We start from the raw sequence: 17,922 nt of genomic DNA on the forward strand, positions 1-17,922 counted from the left end.
GCGGCCCTGGGAGAGCACAGGCTGGCGTGGCTGGGGCTCCAGCCTTCCCTCCCGCGCAGGTGGCCCTGCAGCTGCTGGAGACGGCCGTGGCCCGCGGGCAGTGGCTGATGCTGCAGAACTGCCACCTCCTCGTCAAGTGGCTGAAGGACCTGGAGAAGTCCCTGGAGAGGATCACCAAGCCCCACCCCGACTTCCGCCTGTGGCTCACCACCGACCCCACCGAGGGCTTCCCCATCGGCATCCTGCAGAAGTCCCTCAAGGTCAGTCGACAGACACCGCGGACCCACCGTGCTTGTGTGTGCGCACCTGTGTATGTTTGTGTATGTGTGCTTGTGTATGCTTGTGTGTGCGCGTGCACATGTGTTTATAAATAAACTTAGGATGTGGCTGGGAGACCCCTTCCCTCCTCCCTCCCTCCCTCCCCCCTCTTCAGAGACACTCATGCCCCGGATTGGGTGACAGTGACGGGTCACAGTGCAGCTCGCAGGCCTGCCTCTCCTACTTGTGCCCAAAACAAGGCCTGGGTCCGTCTGCACGGCTGCACCTGGGACAGGCCACCCGCCCGCGTCCTCGGGGCCGTGCAGGAGCTCCGAGCGGTTCATGCGCCCATTTCACTTACTCTCCAGGAACGTTGTGCACAGGCTGTGCACCTGTCCCTGGGGCAGCGAGAGGGAAACGGGGCTCCCCATCTTCCATTCGAGGCCCCGGTCGGGCTGCGGGCCTGCTGTGTACGTGGCGGAGCCTCGGAGAAGAGCCTGCAGCTCCTCGGGGCTCCCGGCCCCTCGCAGAGACGGCGCTGTGGGGAGAGGCCCGCGGCCCCGCAGTGATAAGGGGAGGCCAGGACGCCTCCCGTGCCGCGGGCTCTCCCGTGCCGCGGGCAGGCCTGCGGTTCGTCACCCTCTGTCTCCTCTGCCAGGTGGTCACGGAGCCGCCCAACGGGCTGAAGCTCAACATGAGGGCCACGTACTTCAAGATCTCGAATGAGATGCTGGAGCACTGCCCGCACCCGGCCTTCAAGCCGCTGGTGTACGTGCTGGCCTTCTTCCACGCCGTGGTGCAGGAGCGCAGGAAGTTCGGCAAGATCGGCTGGAACGTCTACTACGACTTCAACGAGTCCGACTTCCAGGTGCGCCCCCCGCTTCCCTGGGACGCTGCACCCCCCCCCCCCCCCCGTGTCCCAGGAGCGTGCTGCAAGCCTCCCCGCCCCTCCCCCTCCAGGTCTGCATGGAGATTCTGAACACGTACCTGACCAAAGCCTTCCAGCAGCACGACCCGCGGATCCCGTGGGGCAGCCTCAAGTACCTGATTGGAGAGGTAGGCGGCCGGGCCCTGGGCCTCTGAACCAGGCTGCTCGTCACCCAGCGGTTTGTCCGCCGAGAGCCCCGGCCACACGCGGCTCCGCTCCCTGCCCGGGGCTGCTGTCCCCGGGAGTGGGCGGCGCCCGCCTCGCCTCGGACATGCCGCGGCGCCGCTCCATCGGGCAGGGCCGTGCAGGCTCGTGGGGAGACAGCAGCGCCCCCTTTCCAGGGCAGAAGCGCTGCTGCCTCTGCGGGGGTTCGGTTTGTCTGTTTCTTTAATACAAAAGCGGCGGCTCTCACCCCGGGACCAGGTCATGTACGGAGGCCGGGCCATCGACAGCTTCGACCGCCGCATCCTGACCATCTACATGGACGAGTACCTGGGCGACTTCATCTTCGACACCTTCCAGCCCTTCCACTTCTTCCACAACAAGGAGGTGGACTACAAGATCCCCGGGGGCGCGGCCGACCCCAAGGAGCGCTTCGTGGGTGCGTCTCTCCGGCGCCGGCGCCAAGGCCGCTCAGGGCCCGCGTCTCAGCGCTCGGCTTGCTCACTTGGCGTGAGGCTCTCTGTCTCCTCTGTCCCCTCGCCCGGGGGCGGGGCCTCCTTGGTGGGTGGCGTGGGCTGTCACACGCTGGTCCCAGCCTGGGAGCGGACGGCGATGGTTCTCTTTTCCTGGCCTGAATGACGGCAGAAGTGGCAGCTTCCGCCTGGAGGGACGGTGGCCCTGCGGAGGTCACGGCCATTTCCTAACAGATGAGGTGGAGCTGGATGGGGGACTGGGGTGGAGTTGTACTTGGAACCGTGCCAGGGAGCAGTGGGAATTGGTCTGTGTGCCCGGAAGGGAGGGTGCACGCGGTGACTGCTCGCTGTCTGGGCCATAGAAGCCATTGAGGCCCTGCCGCTGGCCAACACGCCCGAGGTGTTCGGTCTCCACCCCAACGCCGAGATCGGCTACTACACGCAGGCCGCCCGGGACCTGTGGGCTCACCTGCTGGAGCTGCAGCCTCAGACAGGTAGTCCGCCCAGAGGCGCGCGTCCAGGGCCCGGGGGTGGCAGGCTCTGCCTCTGGTCCGAGTCTCCGCCACGCTGCCGCCTTGCCCGGCCCCTCGCCCCTCGCCCGGCGCCTTGCTCTCCCTCACAAGCGTCCTGCCCTTAGGGGAATCGAGCAGCGGCATCAGCCGAGAGGATTACATTGGCAACGTGGCCAAGGACATAGAGAACAAGATGCCCAAGGTCTTCGACCTGGACCTGGTGCGCAGGCACCTGGGCGCGAACATCACCCCGACGTCGGTGGTGCTGCTGCAGGAGCTGGAGCGCTTCAACAAGCTGCTGGTCCGCATGTCCCGCTCCCTGGCCGAGCTGCAGAGGGTGAGCTGCACCCCGGGCCGGCGGGCGGGCGGGCGCCAGGCTCCCCGCGCCACAGGGCTGGCCCCACCGCCGCCTGCCGCTCCCCTCCCGCCGCAGGCCCTGGCCGGGGAAGTGGGCATGAGCAGCGAGCTGGACGACGTGGCCAAGTCGCTGTTCATCGGGAACATCCCTCACATCTGGAGGAAGCTGGCCCCCGACACCCTCAAGTCCCTCGGGAACTGGATGCTCTACTTCCTGCGGCGCTTCAACCAGTACACGTACTGGGTGAGGGGGCACCGGCGCCCAGCGGCCACCCGACCCCGTGCTGACCCCCCCCCCCGTCCCTGTGCTGACCCCCGCCCCCCACCCAGGGCCACCCCGCTCGCGCTGACAGTGCTCTGCAAGCACATCTGTGTCTCTTCCTCTTCCTGTTTGAAGACCTTGAAGGGCGCTGCGCAGCTTGGCCCTCTCCCTGGGGAGTCTGTCTCGGCACCTGTCCATCTAAGTCCCTAGACCCGCCTCCCTCCTCTGGGGGTGCCCACTGCACGGGCCCGGGGCCTCCCGGTGCTGGGCATCCAGGTGGTCACCGCAGGGTTTCCCTTTGCCGGCACAGGCGACAGCCGGCCCGTGTCCTGGTGCTCACTCGAGCCTGCTCCCCGGCGCATGCCTACGAGGCCCAAGTGCGGGCCCTTTAAACCCCGACACTCGCCTGGAGCAGGGGAGGTGGGGTGCGGGCAGCCAAGACCGCTCTCCGGGTGCTGTGTGAACGTTCGCACGTCTTGTCCCGGTCGGTCGGTAACGGTGACCTGACTGTCCCAATGTGTGTGTCTTTGGGGAGGGTGAGGCTGGGTATGTTTCAGTTTGTGGTACTTCTTCTGTGAATTGCCTTTTTAAAAAATATATTTCTATTGATTTCAGAGAGGAAGGGAGAGGGGGAGAGAGAGAGAAACATCCATGATGAGAGAGAATCATGGATGGGCTGCCTCCTGCATGCCCCACACTGGGGATCGAGCCCGCAACCCGGGCCTGTGCCCTGACCGGGAATCGAACCCAGGATTCTTCAGTCCGCAGTTGGACGCTGTATACACTGAGGCAAACCAGCCAGGGCTGTGAATTGTTTTTGTGTTTTGGTTTCACTTTTATCAAATGCTCCATCTTGGGAAGCTGGTCTCTAAGAGTTCCTTGTGCGTCAAGGAAACGGCCCTCGCCTGCCCCGAGTCCTGTCCGGCCCCGTGGGTTCCTCCCAGAGGACAGCCCTGCGTTCCTTTGGCGTCAGAGAGGTCGGTCTTCTCCCGTGGCTCCCGGTGTGTGTCCTTTAGCCGCGGCCTGACCGCATCCCCGGGAGAGGACCTGCCGCTGTGGTCTGACGGCCTCACGTCTGAACCTGGCTTCCTCTGCACTCGGCACTCCAGCTCGCTTTTCCCGCACGGGCTGCCCGTTGTCCTATCGCCGTCTTCCCGCCCCGGCGTGAGCGCCGTCTTTACCGTGAGCGCCGGGGCCGTCAGCTTGGACCGGCACCTGATGCAGCTGCCCCTGCTCTGCAGGTCACGGAGTGCGAGCCCAACGTGATGTGGCTCTCGGGGCTGCACGTCCCGGAATCCTACCTCACGGCCCTGGTGCAGGCCACCTGCCGGAGGAACGGCTGGCCCCTGGACCGCTCCACCTTGTTCACACAAGTGACCAAGTTCCAGGACGCAGACGAAGTGACCGAGCGGGCAGGACAAGGTGCGACAGCCTCTCTGGGGGGGTCCCTGCCCGGTGCTGCCCCGGTTCTGCGGGAGGAGCAGCGGCGAGCCCACTGGGCCAGGCTGTGTTGGGAGCCACGCTGCTGCGCACACTGCTGCCCACGTGGGGACATGCCGGGCCCCATCGCTTCCCACCAGGGTCTCCGTGGAGAGACCTGGACGCGCTCACCTTTCCGTCCGTGCGGAGGGGCTCCCCGGTCAGTGTCTGACCCTTCAGAGAACTGGTCACCGGGTGGCCGCCCTGGAAATCCCGAAGGCCGGGCCCGGGAGCCAGAGCGGATGGGCTAGGCGGGGCCGTCACATTCGCTGGTCCCGGCCTGCAGGGCAGCCGGCCCCGCTGTCTCCCTCCTGGCCCTGGTGTCTGCGTCAGGGGCGTTTCCCTCGGAGCCCGCAGGGACTCCCAGTTGGTGCGCCGCGCACGCCTGTGCCTCTGCGTAACGGTCCCTTCCTGGCTCCCAGGGTGCTTTGTGTCGGGACTGTACCTGGAAGGCGCGGACTGGGACCTCGAGAGAGGCTGTCTGGTCAAGAGCAAGCCCAAGGTGCTGGTGGTGGACCTGCCCATCCTGAAGATCATCCCCATCGAAGCCCACCGCCTCAAACTGCAGGTGGGAGGCCCCGCGCTCTGCCCCCCCCACCCCCCCGCCGCCTGCAGGCACACGCAAGGCGGCCTACCCTTCCCTGGGAGGGGAAGCCGTGAGGCATGATACCCGCGTGGAGCCGCTGCCCAGGAAAATGCGCGCAGACTCGGGAGGGCAGGCGCCTCAGGAGGGGCTGCGGGCTCCCGGACGAGCCTGCGGGCAGTGCTGGCTCTGTCCCCCTGGTGCGAGCAGCCGCTCCTGCTCCGCCGGCCCAGGTCCCCTCCGAACACGTGTGTCCTCGTCAAGCTAGGGAGGACCGCCCTCAAAGCCCGGCCCTGTGCTGGCTTAGATGCGTCTCGCAGGAGGGCCCTCCGCACTGAGCCCCGAGGCCAAGGCCCCCTGCCCCCAGTGCTGGGCCCCCCGTCCGCCCTCCCCCTGGTGCTGGGCCTCCCTGCCCCCGGGCACCCCCCCATCCCCAGTGCTGGGCTCCCCCGTCCCCGGACTTTCCCCTGGACTTTCTCCCAGACCCTCCCCATCCCCGGACACCCCCCGCATGCCTCTCCTTCGCAGAACACCTTCCGGACGCCCGTCTACACCACCTCCACCCGGAGGAACGCCATGGGCGTGGGCCTGGTCTTCGAAGCCGACCTCTTCACCACGAGGCACATCTCCCACTGGGTGCTGCAGGGCGTGTGCCTCACCCTGAACTCCGACTGACCGGGGAAGGGGCTCGTGCGGCTGGCCGGCCACGCCCGTTCGGGGCTTCTCGAGGGCAGGAGTGGGCTGTCCCTCCGCCTGGAGTCGGCCGTTTGAGTCTTCCCGTATGAACCCAGCTGCCCGGCTTGGCTGTGGACGCTTTTGTAAGGTTTAAGAGAAAGTAAATTCTAAAGGACAGCGCTCTGAGATGTTGAGGGTTTCCTTTTCTGTCTCAGAGGAAACACTCGACTAAGCAAAAGGCGTGTCCCCGGCACAGGGAGGACCCTCTGTACGTCTCAGGAGGCGTCTGATGAGCAGTCTGACTCCGCAGGCGCCTCCCTGGGGCAGACGGCCGGCTGCGGGCCCGTCAGGCAGAGCCCCTTCCCTGGGCCACGGCCCCCGCAGCCGCCCCCCCTTCCAGAGCCCTCCGGCCTCCCGCGCGTGCAATGCTGTGAGCTCAGTGTTTAATTCCTGCGTGAGCCCCCCCCCCCCCCAGGTCTGCGGGGTTGGGTGCAGAACGGCCAGCTCCAGGACGGCGGTGCTGGGCGCCCTTCCTTCTGCGCCGCGGGGCCGGCCTGGGGCCCACTGGCCGACAGGTGAGGAGGCCTCACCGCGAGGGAGGGGCGGGCGAGCATTTGCGTGCCCAGCGGGCTCAGCCTGGGCTACAGACCCTTCTCGGAGGTAGCTCTGGGCCGCGGGAGAACAGACTCCTCCTTTCGCAAGTGAACCCCCTGCACCCCTCACGGGCCACGTCCCTGGTGGAGGCCACCGTCTGGCAAGAACACAGCAGTTACCGGAGGCCCCGCCGTCTTTCTCCCCGCCGCCTCCCTCCCTCGCTGCTTCAATAAAAGACACAAAACAGAGAGGAGGCAGGTTTAGAAAATAAAGTTTGTTGGGATCTTGAACATTTTGGATAAAACTAACAAAAAATATGAACACACATTCAGGTAGTGGTGATATGAGAAGCAACGTCATCTTATTTAGTTCCCGTGACATACACATACGCCTGCCGCCAGGGCCCGGGAAAGGCTGTCGGGAGGTTCGGGGTCTCCATGGGAGTGGCTATCTGACCGCGTTGACACCGAGCAGCGTGCAGCCTGCGAGCCGCTGTCCACGCGCAGGGACACGGGGTGGGCGGGAAGCAGGCCATGCGGCACAGGCGTTGGGCACAGCGGCTACAACGGGAGCTGCAGCGGGACACGGGCACGTGGGTGTGACAGCCGGCGGTGGGGAAGTCTGGTGGCGGGTCTGAGGAGTGTGGCATGCGTGGAAACTAAACAAAACGGCGTGGGTGGACGTTCGGAGCGGCGATCACAGTGTGGCCAGCGGTGGCGGGCAGCCTCACACAGTTCTGTCCGTCCCCGAGTTCTTCCTGACGGCCGCGCCCCCGCGCACCTGGTCCACCGCCAGCGTCTCCACCTCGGGCTGCGCCTGCGGCGGGGCCACGTGGTGGATGCGGTGGGCCACGCCCACGTGCACCTTGTGCTTCTCGCCGGTGGGGCGGTCGGACGCGATGGGGGGGATGACCAGGGGCCTCTCCTTGATGAGGTGGACCTCGGCCGACTCCCTGGCCAGCAGGAACGGGGTGGGGTCGGGCATGGCATCCACCGGTTCCCGCAGGAGGAGCTTCCGGCTCTCGGCCCCCAATCTGTAGACCTCGTCAAACTCGGGGTGCAGGGGGGCCGAGAGGCTCTTCTTCATGCGGCGGCGGGGCGTGTCGGGCAGCTTGTCCCTGGGGGGCGCGGGCTTGTAGCCGGCCAGCACGGGGCTCCCGCCGGGGCTGCCATCCGAGGTCCCACTGGAGCTGAGCAGCTTGCGCTTGGTGGCGTGCAGCTGCGAGGTCAGGTAGGCGATGGTGCCCGCGCGCTGCTCCAGCTCCCCCGACAGCAGGTTCAGCTTGTGGCTCTTGAGCTTCAGCTCCTCCAGGTACCGCTTCTCGCGCTCCCGCACGGTGGTCTCCAGCACGGCGATGGCCGCGTTCCTCTGCTCCAGCTCGCGCAGCAGCTCCTCGTGCTCCTGCTCCTTCGCCCGCAGCTGGGCCTCCAGGTCCTCGCAGCGTCTCTGCAGCTCGCTGCTGCTGCGGCCGTCCCCTGGAGGCACAGGCACAGCCGGGTGAGAGCCCGCCACGGGGACGGCCGAGTGCCCGAGGCCATGCCAGCCCTCGGCCCGTTTATTGTATAAAAGAAGCCTCCAAGCTGACCACCCGCCGTGGCCGGACGGGCAAGCTCAGCGTTGGCTCCTGAAGGCGCACACGGGAGACGGGAAGACAAACGGCGCTCAGGGCCCGGCCAGCACCGAGCCTCGTGGACTGTGACTCCGGCGAGGAGCTGGGCACACGCATGTAACTGCCCTACAAACAGGCTACTTAGAAGGGGCGTCTGCACTCAAATGTGGACTCTGCCAAGACCCCACCCCGTGCCGGGAGCGGGCTCATGACCCCGCAGGCCTGCCCCATCTCCTGCCCGGCTGCCGCCCGGCTCCGTGTCTCCGGGGACCCCAGGATGCCGGCTGGGAAGCATTCCTGGGACTGGACTCTGGGGCAGGACCTCCACCACGTTTGGGGCCACCTGTTCAGCCCCCTCACGGCCCTGGGCCGCCCTGCGCGGCCGCCTGGTGTAAGTCAGGCCAACGACAGAAGGGCCTGTATTCGCTACAGAAACCAGGAAGCCCAGGGGGGTGTGGAGAGGCCCCCGACATTCGCGTCACTCCTCCCGCCCGCGGCCCTGGGAACACCGGGGTCCCCGCACAGTGCTCCGGCCACGTGCAACGCTTCCCCGCGGGAACAGGCGCGTCGACCCTCCGGGAGGCGTTCTTACCTGTCTGTTCCGAACTCTTGAGGGTCAGCTCGTACGTTAAATCTGAAAAGGAACCACAGGCGTTGGTTCTGGGTCACAGCGCCCTGCAGAGGCCTGGTCCGCTCTGAACCGAGCCACCAGCCGGGAGTCCACGCGGGCAGGTCGGGGTTAGGGGCAAGCGTGACAACGGCGGAAGCGATCAGTGGCCACCGCCCTTCTCAGGGTCCAGAGGGAACCCCCTTCTCCCTGAAACACACCCCGTCACCCACATCCTGCCAGCAGCTGGCTCTGCTACGTGGCGCTCTGCACTTGGACCCGTGGGTCTGCGCTGCGCCCGGACCGGCTGCCGCTCTCCTTGGGCACAGGCCGTGGCGGGGAGTGCGCACCAGTGGTCCCCGGTGATGGGTCACCCGCATCCGAGGGGAGGACCCCTCACTGGCCCGGCGAGCCAGCCCACCCGAAGCTCCCCTGCCCCCCCCCCCCGGGCGGCACCTGTGCAGTGCTGCTGCAGCCGCCGGATCTCGGCGTGCAGGCCCTTGAGCGTGCCCGCGTGCTCCCGCTGCAGGAACAGCAGGTTCTTCTGCGCGCTGTGCAGCTGGTTCTCCAGGTTTGCGGCCGCCATGCTGACACGCGGTGACCTGCGGGGAACAGAGCTGGGGCCTCAGGCAGCGGCTCCCTGACTCCCAGCCTCTCTGGGGCCGCCTGGCTCCCAGAGACGTGAGCAGAGGCCCTCCTGAGAACCGGTCAAGGGAGCACCCACCATCTCCCCAGGAACACTGAGCGCCTGGGACCCGGGGAGCACATGAAACGGTGTCCAGCCCTGGCCGAAGCGAGGCCTCGGAGGGAAGCCCCCGTTTCAGAGCCGGGCCCCCCGTCCTTCCTGGGAACTTCCCGAGGAACATCTCACAGGGCCACGTGGTGACTGCAGGAGCCTGGCGTCTGTCCCCGAGCCCTGCCCGCCCCACCCCGCAGGCCTGTGACATCAGTGACCAGCCGCTGGCTCAGGCCCTTGACTGTGACTGGAGAAAGGCGTCCGGCAGAGCTGCCGGCACCCAGGATGCCCTGGCCACGCGGGACGGGACGCGGACCATCCTGAAAGCCATCCTGTGGGTGCAGAGCCGAGGCCGCATTCCCCAGCCGCTGCGGCAGAGCCCGGGCGAGGGAAGCCCTCAGGGCTCCCAGCGTGGCACCGTGCGGGCGGCTCATGTGCGGGGCACACAGGAGGCCCAGGGCTGGCCTGCTGGCTGTGGGTGGCACCAGGGCCCCCGAGCCTTCAGTGCCCAAGGGCCTTTGTCGCCCAGGCTGCCTCATCTCCTCACAGGCGCCCTGCTCCCAGCACGTGGGAGGCACGGGAATGGCACATGTTCACCTTCAGACATGGCTCTGGCCGTGTGGCAGCCCGACGCCAGGGCCCACTGAGTGCCCTCCCCCTGCCCAAGCCGCACTCAGCAGGCTTCCCCCTGGGGCTGCTCCCGAGAGTGACGCCCATCAGTGGAAGCCGCAGCGCCCCCATCGGGACATAAGCTCCCCCGGCTTCGGGACGGCCGGAGCGACAGTTCTGAGCCCCCGGGCCACGTTTCTGGACGGAGAGGAACGGTCGCTTTGCTGGCAGGGCCCTCGCCCCTCGAAGACGGGAAGTGTCTGCTCCGATCCACCAGCTTCTGCTTTCGCTCCCCAAAGCCGTGGGGGCAGGGCAGTAACGTCAGTATCGGGGAACCGCGCGGGGCTGCGGATGCCCTGGAAGCAGCTATTTTAGATCCCGGTCAGGAATGAGGTATGGCCATTCACACGAGCGGCTGCTGTGCGTGAACACTCCGCACGGTGAGAGCCTGTGGGCCTTGGCGCCCCGGCGAGGTCCAGCCCACAGGACCCGCCGGCTCTCAGCACCCGGCCCCCGGCCCCCGTGACTTCCCGGGGAACCTGTGCTGCCCCGCCGACGGCGGAAGCACCGCCACCGGGAAAGGGAAGGCGGCCAGGGGCGGGGCGGGTGGGGCGTAAGAAGAGGCGACTCCCAGCAGGGGGACGGTTTTCCAAGCCGATCTGTGGACTCGGAAAATGCCGGGCGTGGAGGACGCCTTCGCACCAGCTATGCGACACTGTACGTAATGGAGGCGCAAAGGTGATTTCTCAACACAGTGGGCGACGGAGCAGGAGGGGCGGCGCTTGGGGTGCTGGGCGGCCTTTTGGCTAAACCCGAATGCTGTCGCGTCACCTAAGTCACGACCGCCAGCCCACAGGACGGCGTTCGGTGCGCAGGGCGGTCCCTATGGGGTGTGGCAGTAGCAAGTGCGTGGTCACCGTCGGCTAAGTTATGCTTATGTGACGCGGGGTCACCGGTTACACACACACCCTCGGCGACTCCAGGGCGCTCCGAGCCGCCTCTGGTGGATGTGAACCAGCAATCTCTCCCGTCGCTCAAGAGGGAACCTCACAGCAGGGGGGGGCGTCCCCTGCGGGCCAGGTCTCCGCGCCCACTGGGAGGAGCCGCGCAGGGCGGCGCCCGAAGGGACGGCGAAACCCGCTTCTTACCCTGAAACCACCCACCGGACTCGAGAGGGCGCGGACAGCGGCCCCAGGCTAACCAGGCCATGTGCTGGGTCTAGTGCCCGCTCTCAGGGCGGGGGCTCCTGCTCCGCGTTCACAGCATCCGGGTACAGCGGCGGCCTAAGTGGGAGGCCGGCGGCTTCTCTGCACACGTGAGCTCAGCTGCGTTACCGGAGGGGCCGCGATGGCAATGGCACCCAGAAGGCGGTGTCGCGCCAGGAAAGCTACGCGTTCAGCAGTCCCCAGGGCGCTTTGGTGACAACTGCGCACCCGACGAGGCGGGAGAGCACGTGTGTGCACTTAAGTACATAAAACCTAGAAGGGTCTACAGCAAAGGTTAAAAGATTGCTCTCGAGGTGAATTGTGGGTGGTTTTTGCTTTTTAAGAATTCTATTTTGGTGTGACCTGCAAGGTGGGGCCTGTATTACTTTATAGTCAGGAAAGAATCACACAGCGATTTCTCTCAGAAAAGATCATCACTAACTCCCCGAGCGAAGCGGCCTCATCTGTTTGAGTGACACGTCCCGGGGCCGTCTTAGGTGGCTGGATCGTGACAGTTTGCCAGACCAGGAACCAACAGGAAGGCAGCTTTGACAAAAGCAACAATTCAGCAACCCCAAGAACCCGGGACATGACCACGACGCACGTGAGTACCGGCCCTGCACGCATTCCGTGTTCCCTGATTCTCGGACGGTGCCCAGGATAAAAGCAAGGCCCGGCACAGCTCTTTGGAGCCGACAGCCACTCCCCGCGGAGAGCACGCCGCCTGCGCTGGGCCGCAGGAGCTGTGAGCGGCCTGGCAAGGAGACCGGGAAACGCGAGCCGCCGGCCGGGAAGCGCAGCCACAGGCGGCCTGCGTGTGGGGTCGCTGACGCGGCGCTGCGGCCCGTCAGCTCCGCCTTCAGCTTCGGCTGGCTTCCACTTACAAGCCACGGAGTGCCTGCGCGCTGGGCGGGGCTGAGCCTCCGGGCGACCGAGTCCAGGGAGGAGGAGGTCTGTTCCGGGTGTCTAAGCGTCGCTCAGGGGCTGTGCGGGCGCAGGTGGGCAGACGCAGGAGCCCCCTGGTCTGGGGCACACGACCTCTGGGGGTGCCCTAACAGATAGATGCCCACACCCCATGGCAGACCCCCCAGAGGCAGGAGCACCCCATCAACACCCCATCTCCCTACCAGGAGTCAGCGCCACACCTTCAGGTTCAGAAAGGCTCAGAGGCCCCGGTGGACAAGGAGGCCAAGTGGCCGGTGGGGTGCGGGGCTCTGCTCGGCCCTCCCCCTCCCGCCCCTCCCGCCCCTCCCGCCCCTCCGGGATGACTGGCCCCGGGAGCACCCAGGAGCCTCATTTCAGGGGCCAGAGCTGGAGGCATGTCACCTAGACAGCGATGCCACGCGTGAGCTTCTCACAAGCTGCTCGTTCACCAAGTCGCTCCGCACCGCCACCTCCCAGCTCTGCGCGCGCGGCGCCCGGGGCACTTCCCTCTGACGGGGGCGGGGGGGGGGGGCAGGTCCTGCCGAGCAGGGCTTCCGTGCGGGCACCTGCCGGGCATCGCTGCAGGTGCCCATGGCCTCCTGGTTGAGAACCAAGACACAGCGACCCACACGCCTAACTGCCTCGCCCCCGAACGGAGCGCAGCACGCCGGTCTTGGCCTGATGGCCACTCTGCGCCGTGTTCCCAGCCGAGGAGACGTGTCCCCTCGCGTTCAGGACCTCTCTCCGGCGTGCCGCACGGACGAGCTGCTCTGAGCCAGGGTGCGGGCCGGAGAGTCGCGTTTCCGGGAAGAACGTCTTCTCGCTGAGGCGCTGTTGGCGGTGGCTCAGCCGCCCTCCCTTCCTGCTTACGCAACCGCGCCCCGGCGGGGGCTTCCCTGCACCGACAGGACACGCTGGGATGACCCTCCTGGGGTCGGAGGCGATCGGCGTCAAAGAGAAGGGGTTCCTCCCTGGGCCGGATTTGCAGGCGCTCTGCCCGGCCCCAAGTCCCCGTGGGCGGCACCGCCATGCAGCGGGCAGGCGGCAGGGAGAAGCCGCCGCCTCCAACGTGCCTGCCACCAAGGGGCCCGCATAGTTCCTGCAGGAGTTTAAACGGGGGGCGGGGGGGGGCAGAGAGAGCTCCGAAATGCCTGAGAGCCACCAGCAGCCCACCAGACACCTAACCCGTCACTGCACCCCGGGGGCACCCACTGCTGCTCCACGGGGCGTCATTCCCACGGAGCCGCTGGCGGGCCGACGCTTTCAAAGGAGACGGACCCTCTGTGCAGGCGTTTACCTAGATCGTCACTTCCCAGGACTGTGCGCGGACGGCTCAGCATGTCCACCTACGGCGGGGGCCTCGGACCTTCCATCCAGCGTCCCGGCGTCCCGACAGGAACGATTCACCTGTTTCCGTTTCCTCTCCGTGACTTCCTGTGCCGTGCGGGGTGAGGCAGGCACGTTTTCCAGGTGACACTTCAGCCCGACTCCCCTAATAGAGGGAGGTTCTCTCCACTCGCTGAGATGCTTTGTGATGTCAGGGAGGGAGAGAACTCCCAGAATCCCCCATTCTCGTTCTTCGGCGAGTCGCACACGAAGTGCCAGGGGGGGAGAAAGTCCCACAGAATCCGGGAAGAAGGTCTGTCCTCCAGAGCAAACGCGGCCCGCGGAGGTCCGGAGGAGATGGAGGGGCGAGAGGGATGCCAGGTGCGCAGTGCTGTGTGTGTGTTTTTAGAAACGTTGCTATTGGTTTGAGAGAGGAAGGGAGAGGAAGAGGGAGACAGGAACATCCATCAGCTGCCTCCTGCACGCCCCCTTCTGGGGATGGAGCCCACAACCTGGGCCTGGGCCCCGACCGGGAATCCATCCACTGACCTTGTTCGTGGGTTGACGCTCAGCCGCTGAGCGCACGGGCTGGGCGGGGCGTGCTGTTTCAGAGCTTGCCGTGGCCACGCGGTAGCAGGTACCCGAGCCGTTAGGCATGAGCCCAGCAGGAAGAGCTGAAAACAGCGCGACAAGGACAGATGCACCTCACACGCGCCCGCCGCTGCCCGAGAGCAGGAGGGCGGGGCCGAGGAACGGGCGCTGTATTTCATTTGCGGGGTTTTCCCAAGAATGGGGTGCCCCCGGCCTTTCCCTTACGCCCTCTGCCTCGCGCGGCGGCTGCTCTTCACGGCACTTCTGCCTCGTGAGTGACCTCAGCCTCTGGCACGGGGTTAATGAGAACCCTTGGTCCGACACGCTCTCCCAGGCCCGCCTTTAGGAGATGCTGCCGGTAACAAGCCCCCGATGGACGTTGCTGGGAGCGCAGGCATCCTGGCTCAGAGGGCCCAGCTTCTCCAGCGAAGTCCAAGTTCTTAGGTGGTGTCAGCTCCGCCTGGTCCGTCTCACTCTGGTCAGTGGGGCTCTTGGTCCGTGGGGAGCGGGGGACTCGTTTTCCTCCCCGTTTCCATCATGGGCAGGAGGGTCGCGGGGGTTCCGCGGGGCAGGCGCCCGTCTTGCTGGCCGTGGAGTGTGGGGAGGCTGGTGTGTGTGTCCCCCATGATGCTGTTCGGCTGGCTCTGGGGGTCACGGCTTGGTTTTGCCTTCAGCTGCCAGCACAGACTCCACCAAAGGGCCCCGTGCACCTCCTGTGGGCGGCGGGCCTCTGCTGTGCAGCCCGGGTCGGGTTTCAGGGATGAAATAAACAGAAGCTAAAATGCAGAGCGAGCACAGGAGCCAGCCCTTAATCGGAGTCTTTCAGAAAATAACGTCAGCTGAGAAAATCTATTCACCTCTGCGACCTGCTGACTCTCAAAAAGACTGACATCATCCTGTTCCTAAGAAGGGCTTTTAAAGACTCCCAGCAAAGGGTAATTTTCCTCCTGAGTAGACGTTTATTACAGAAAACAAAAGCCACAGGAAGAAATACAAATCACGTGTCGTTAAGAGTCTCTTTAGGGAAAACACTGCTGCGGAGACTTTGTGACCGGCAGGCCCCATACAAATGCAAAGCGGGCTTAGGGTCCTCTGGGCCCGGCTGGCCGCTGCCGCAGGGAAACCTTCCCGGGGTGCAGGCGGTGCCTGAGGAGGGCGCTGTGCCCACGACGGTAGAAGCCGGCAGGTAGAAAATGAAAAAGACCACAATGCCCTCCCATCGGCCCCAGCGGGACTTGGAGGCGCCCGAGGCCTCTCGCCCAGCGCAGCGGGGTGATGCCTCCCGGGAGCCGTTCCTGCCCAGCGGAAGGGCCGGGCTGGAGGCGCCCGTCGGAGGCGGCTTTGCTTTTGTGCCAAAGTGAAGTCCGTCTTCCCGTAAGTCCGCAATGTTCCCTCTCGGTCTCAGAGGCCTCAGAAACCGCTCTGACTCCGTGCAATCCCATTGCTCACGGCGGATCCTAAACACCGGGAGACAGCTGGGACACATCCACTCCCCCGCTCGAACCTTCGGCCGGTTTGACGTGGAAGCCGGAGACGAGAAGGTTGGGGTCTGACTGACTGTCTGGCCGTCGTCTGAGTCAGACCCTCCGGCACCCGCGGCGAGGCACGGCGGGCTGGCTGCCCCTGGGAGCCGCTCCAGTTAGCAGACGTCAATCATGTCAGTAAACGGGGCTGTGCCCCAGGCATTGGGGACTTTTCGTGGCTGACCTTGATCCAGATAGGAGAAAAAGGCCCGGCTTTTCTTGCCAGCCGCGTGAGAAACTGCTCTGTAATATAAAAACAGCCACTTCTTCCACGCACGGACCCTGCTGCAGCATCAGTGCTGCTGCAAATCCACTCAGCGAGTGAGTGACGATGGAGACAATGACTTTTAACCAACAGACAACAGGGAGGAGTTAAGAACCCAAATGGATGATCTTCTGTCCTAAGTAAAAGAAGTCTTTTTTCTTAAAAAAATAAAAAAGAATTAACAATAAAAACCTCTCATTTCTAAGAAGCTTGTTGGTTAGCTCGATGTATTTACATGTGCTGTAGTAACATCTGACCCCTGTTCTGCACTCTAGGTTTAAAACATAACTAAACTAAACTTACTGAGTAATTATAACACGGTGCACAGGAATAATAACGATCGTACTTTAAGGCTTTCCAGTCATGTGGATGTATACGCACACACACATACACATATGTAGCTATCACAAGTCTTAGAACCTTCTACCAAAAAAATTTCACATAAGATGAACATTTAGCCAAAAGAGAGATAGAAATTCAAAACCATCTTTGGAGGTAAAACACACATCACTTTAAATATACGTAAACATCTTTTTCCTTACAACTCAACAGCAATGCAGGCGGGTTCTTGACTGTGCCAAGAAAAACCACTGAATAAAACAGTAGCTGTGCTCTTTAAATAAAATTTGAACTTAAAAGTCTTAACACCCCGACCACTCTGGCCTTGACACCCTCCCAGGTAGGTTTCTGGGAACACGCACCATAGAGCACGGCAGCCCGGCGGCTTGTCGTTCAGCTACAACACGGATGACTACAACCAGACTACAGGGGTGACTGTTTGCTCTCAGGCCGCCGCGTGTGCACGACCTTCCTGCTCACCATCAAAGCTGCAAACGGAGCGACACAGGCCGCGCGAGCTGAGCCAGAGCGGGGGGCTCCCTGGAGCCCCAGCAGCGCAGCGGCCGGGCCTGGCGGAGGCTCCGTTTCAGGAATCTCAGTGTTATTTCGGGGAAACTAGAGACCCCCCTTCCCCGCAAGAGGTCGGGAGAGGCCGGAAGGCAGGGCGCTTACGTAAAGGGTTCCCGGGACCTGTGAGGCCCCCCCGCAGGGCAGGTCTCTAACGGCCCCAGGGCGGTGAGACGCCTTGGAAATGCGGGGTGGATTCAGCCGGCCTCCTCCCCACGGCCTCCGCCCCGCAGCCTCCCAGACACAGCGGGCCGGGCCCTCGGGCGCCCCGGGTGCACCTGCAATGCGGATCCCTACCCAACGGTCCCACCCGGCCCGGCGGGGGCGGCGCCAGGCCTGGCCTCCCCGCCCCAGCCCATCGGCCCGGCGGGGCGGACGGTGCGCGGCCCGGACGGGAGCCCCGGCGAGGCCCCCTCCGCAGAACCGGCTGGAAGACTGCGGGCGGGGGGCGCGCGCATCACTTTTGCCCTCCTTCCCCGCACTTCGTCCGCCCGCGCCCCGAGCTGTCCCCGCCAGGGGACCCCCTTCCCCACCCCCGAACCCTGGGGCTGGGACGGGGGGACCCCCCTCCCGCTGCAGCGAGGGCTTAAAAAATAATCGCCATGAACTCCTGTCCCGACAGGTGCCCCCGCCGCCCGAGGAGCCTCCCCGCAGGCCCCGCCAGGTGAGCGGGGCTGGACTCGGTCACACCTCGGGCCCCGCCTCACCTGCGGGCGCGGCCGGCGCGGTGCTTCAGGCGGCTCCCCGCCTCGGCGCGGTCCTCGGGGCGGGCGGCGGGGGCCGGCGGCCCATGGGCGGGGCGGCGGGCGGGGCTGGCTCCGGGCTCCGGCCCTGCCCCGCCGGGCCGCCCAGGGAGGTCAGTGGGCGCCGCCCGCCCAGCGCATCTCGCCGGCTCCCACCCGAGCGCCGCCGCGGGGCACGCCGGGAGCGGCCGGGGCGGCGGGGGAGGCCGCGCTGACGGGGCGGGCGGCCGAGGCGCCGGCGCGGCGGCGGGTCTGTGTCTGCGGGGCGGGGCGGCGGCGGGCGGTCGATACTCACTGGGCAGCGCGGGGGCGACGCGCCCGTCCCGCAGCCGCGGCGGCGCGGGGGGACCGCACCGAGCGGAGGGGGTCTGGCCGGTGGGACGCAGGCGCACAGCTCAGGTGCGGCCGCACTGCGGTTGCCCCGGGTAACGCGGGCCGGGCCGGGCGGGGCGGGGGGAGGAGCGAGGCGGCGAGCGGGAGCGCGCGCGCCGGCCGGGGTTCGCGGGAAGGGTCGGGGCGGGGGGGGGGTACCCAGGACCCGCCTGGGATTGGGGGGAGGGCGCGCGCGGGCAGGCGCGGGGCGGGGGCAGGCGCG

The 17,922-nt window shown here is 65.9% G+C and overlaps 2 protein-coding genes across 4 annotated transcripts in view; one reads left to right on the forward strand and one right to left on the reverse strand.

Annotated features, from left to right (window-relative positions):
- Window positions 1-6,423, forward strand: part of DNAH10 (dynein axonemal heavy chain 10) — a 56,569-nt gene extending 50,146 nt beyond the window's left edge. Inside the window, exons 64-73 of the mRNA XM_079762385.1 lie at window positions 60-260; window positions 917-1,126; window positions 1,219-1,314; window positions 1,610-1,787; window positions 2,184-2,315; window positions 2,459-2,670; window positions 2,767-2,934; window positions 4,194-4,374; window positions 4,854-4,999; window positions 5,543-6,423. Of these exons, the coding sequence (XP_079618511.1) occupies window positions 60-260; window positions 917-1,126; window positions 1,219-1,314; window positions 1,610-1,787; window positions 2,184-2,315; window positions 2,459-2,670; window positions 2,767-2,934; window positions 4,194-4,374; window positions 4,854-4,999; window positions 5,543-5,689 (1,671 nt within the window). The 3' untranslated portion in view covers window positions 5,690-6,423. The remainder of the gene's footprint in view (window positions 1-59; window positions 261-916; window positions 1,127-1,218; window positions 1,315-1,609; window positions 1,788-2,183; window positions 2,316-2,458; window positions 2,671-2,766; window positions 2,935-4,193; window positions 4,375-4,853; window positions 5,000-5,542) is intronic.
- A 115-nt stretch (window positions 6,424-6,538) lies between these two features.
- On the reverse strand, window positions 6,539-17,737 carry CCDC92 (coiled-coil domain containing 92). 3 transcript variants are annotated; one of them, XM_079762383.1, is made up of 4 exons: window positions 17,623-17,737; window positions 8,956-9,101; window positions 8,485-8,526; window positions 6,539-7,758 (listed from the first exon to the last, which is right to left on the reverse strand). In XM_079762383.1, the coding sequence occupies exons 2-4, from the start codon at window positions 9,083-9,085 to the stop codon at window positions 7,010-7,012; spliced, it is 921 nt and encodes a 306-aa protein (XP_079618509.1). In that variant the 5' UTR covers window positions 9,086-9,101; window positions 17,623-17,737; the 3' UTR covers window positions 6,539-7,009. The 3 variants fall into 3 exon arrangements, with proteins under 3 accessions (XP_079618509.1, XP_079618508.1, XP_079618510.1); XM_079762382.1 differs by lacking the exon at window positions 17,623-17,737 and adding an exon at window positions 17,292-17,421; XM_079762384.1 differs by lacking the exon at window positions 17,623-17,737 and adding an exon at window positions 16,380-17,031.
- Window positions 17,738-17,922: the final 185 nt, after the last annotated feature.

This window comes from Cnephaeus nilssonii (assembly GCF_951640355.1).
Source record: "Cnephaeus nilssonii genome assembly, chromosome: 22".
Lineage (NCBI taxonomy): Eukaryota > Metazoa > Chordata > Mammalia > Chiroptera > Vespertilionidae > Cnephaeus > Cnephaeus nilssonii.

Bases quoted from the DNA above. Each gene is read 5' to 3' on its own strand.
- CCDC92 (XM_079762383.1), bottom strand. From the start codon at position 9,085: ATGGCGGCCGCAAACCTGGAGAACCAGCTGCACAGCGCGCAGAAGAAC. The intron at 8,527-8,955 runs GTGCCGCCCGGG...GTTCCTTTTCAG, and splicing joins GCTGCAGCAGCACTGCACAG to ATTTAACGTACGAGCTGACC. The intron at 7,759-8,484 runs GTAAGAACGCCT...CTGTGCCTCCAG, and splicing joins CAAGAGTTCGGAACAGACAG to GGGACGGCCGCAGCAGCAGC.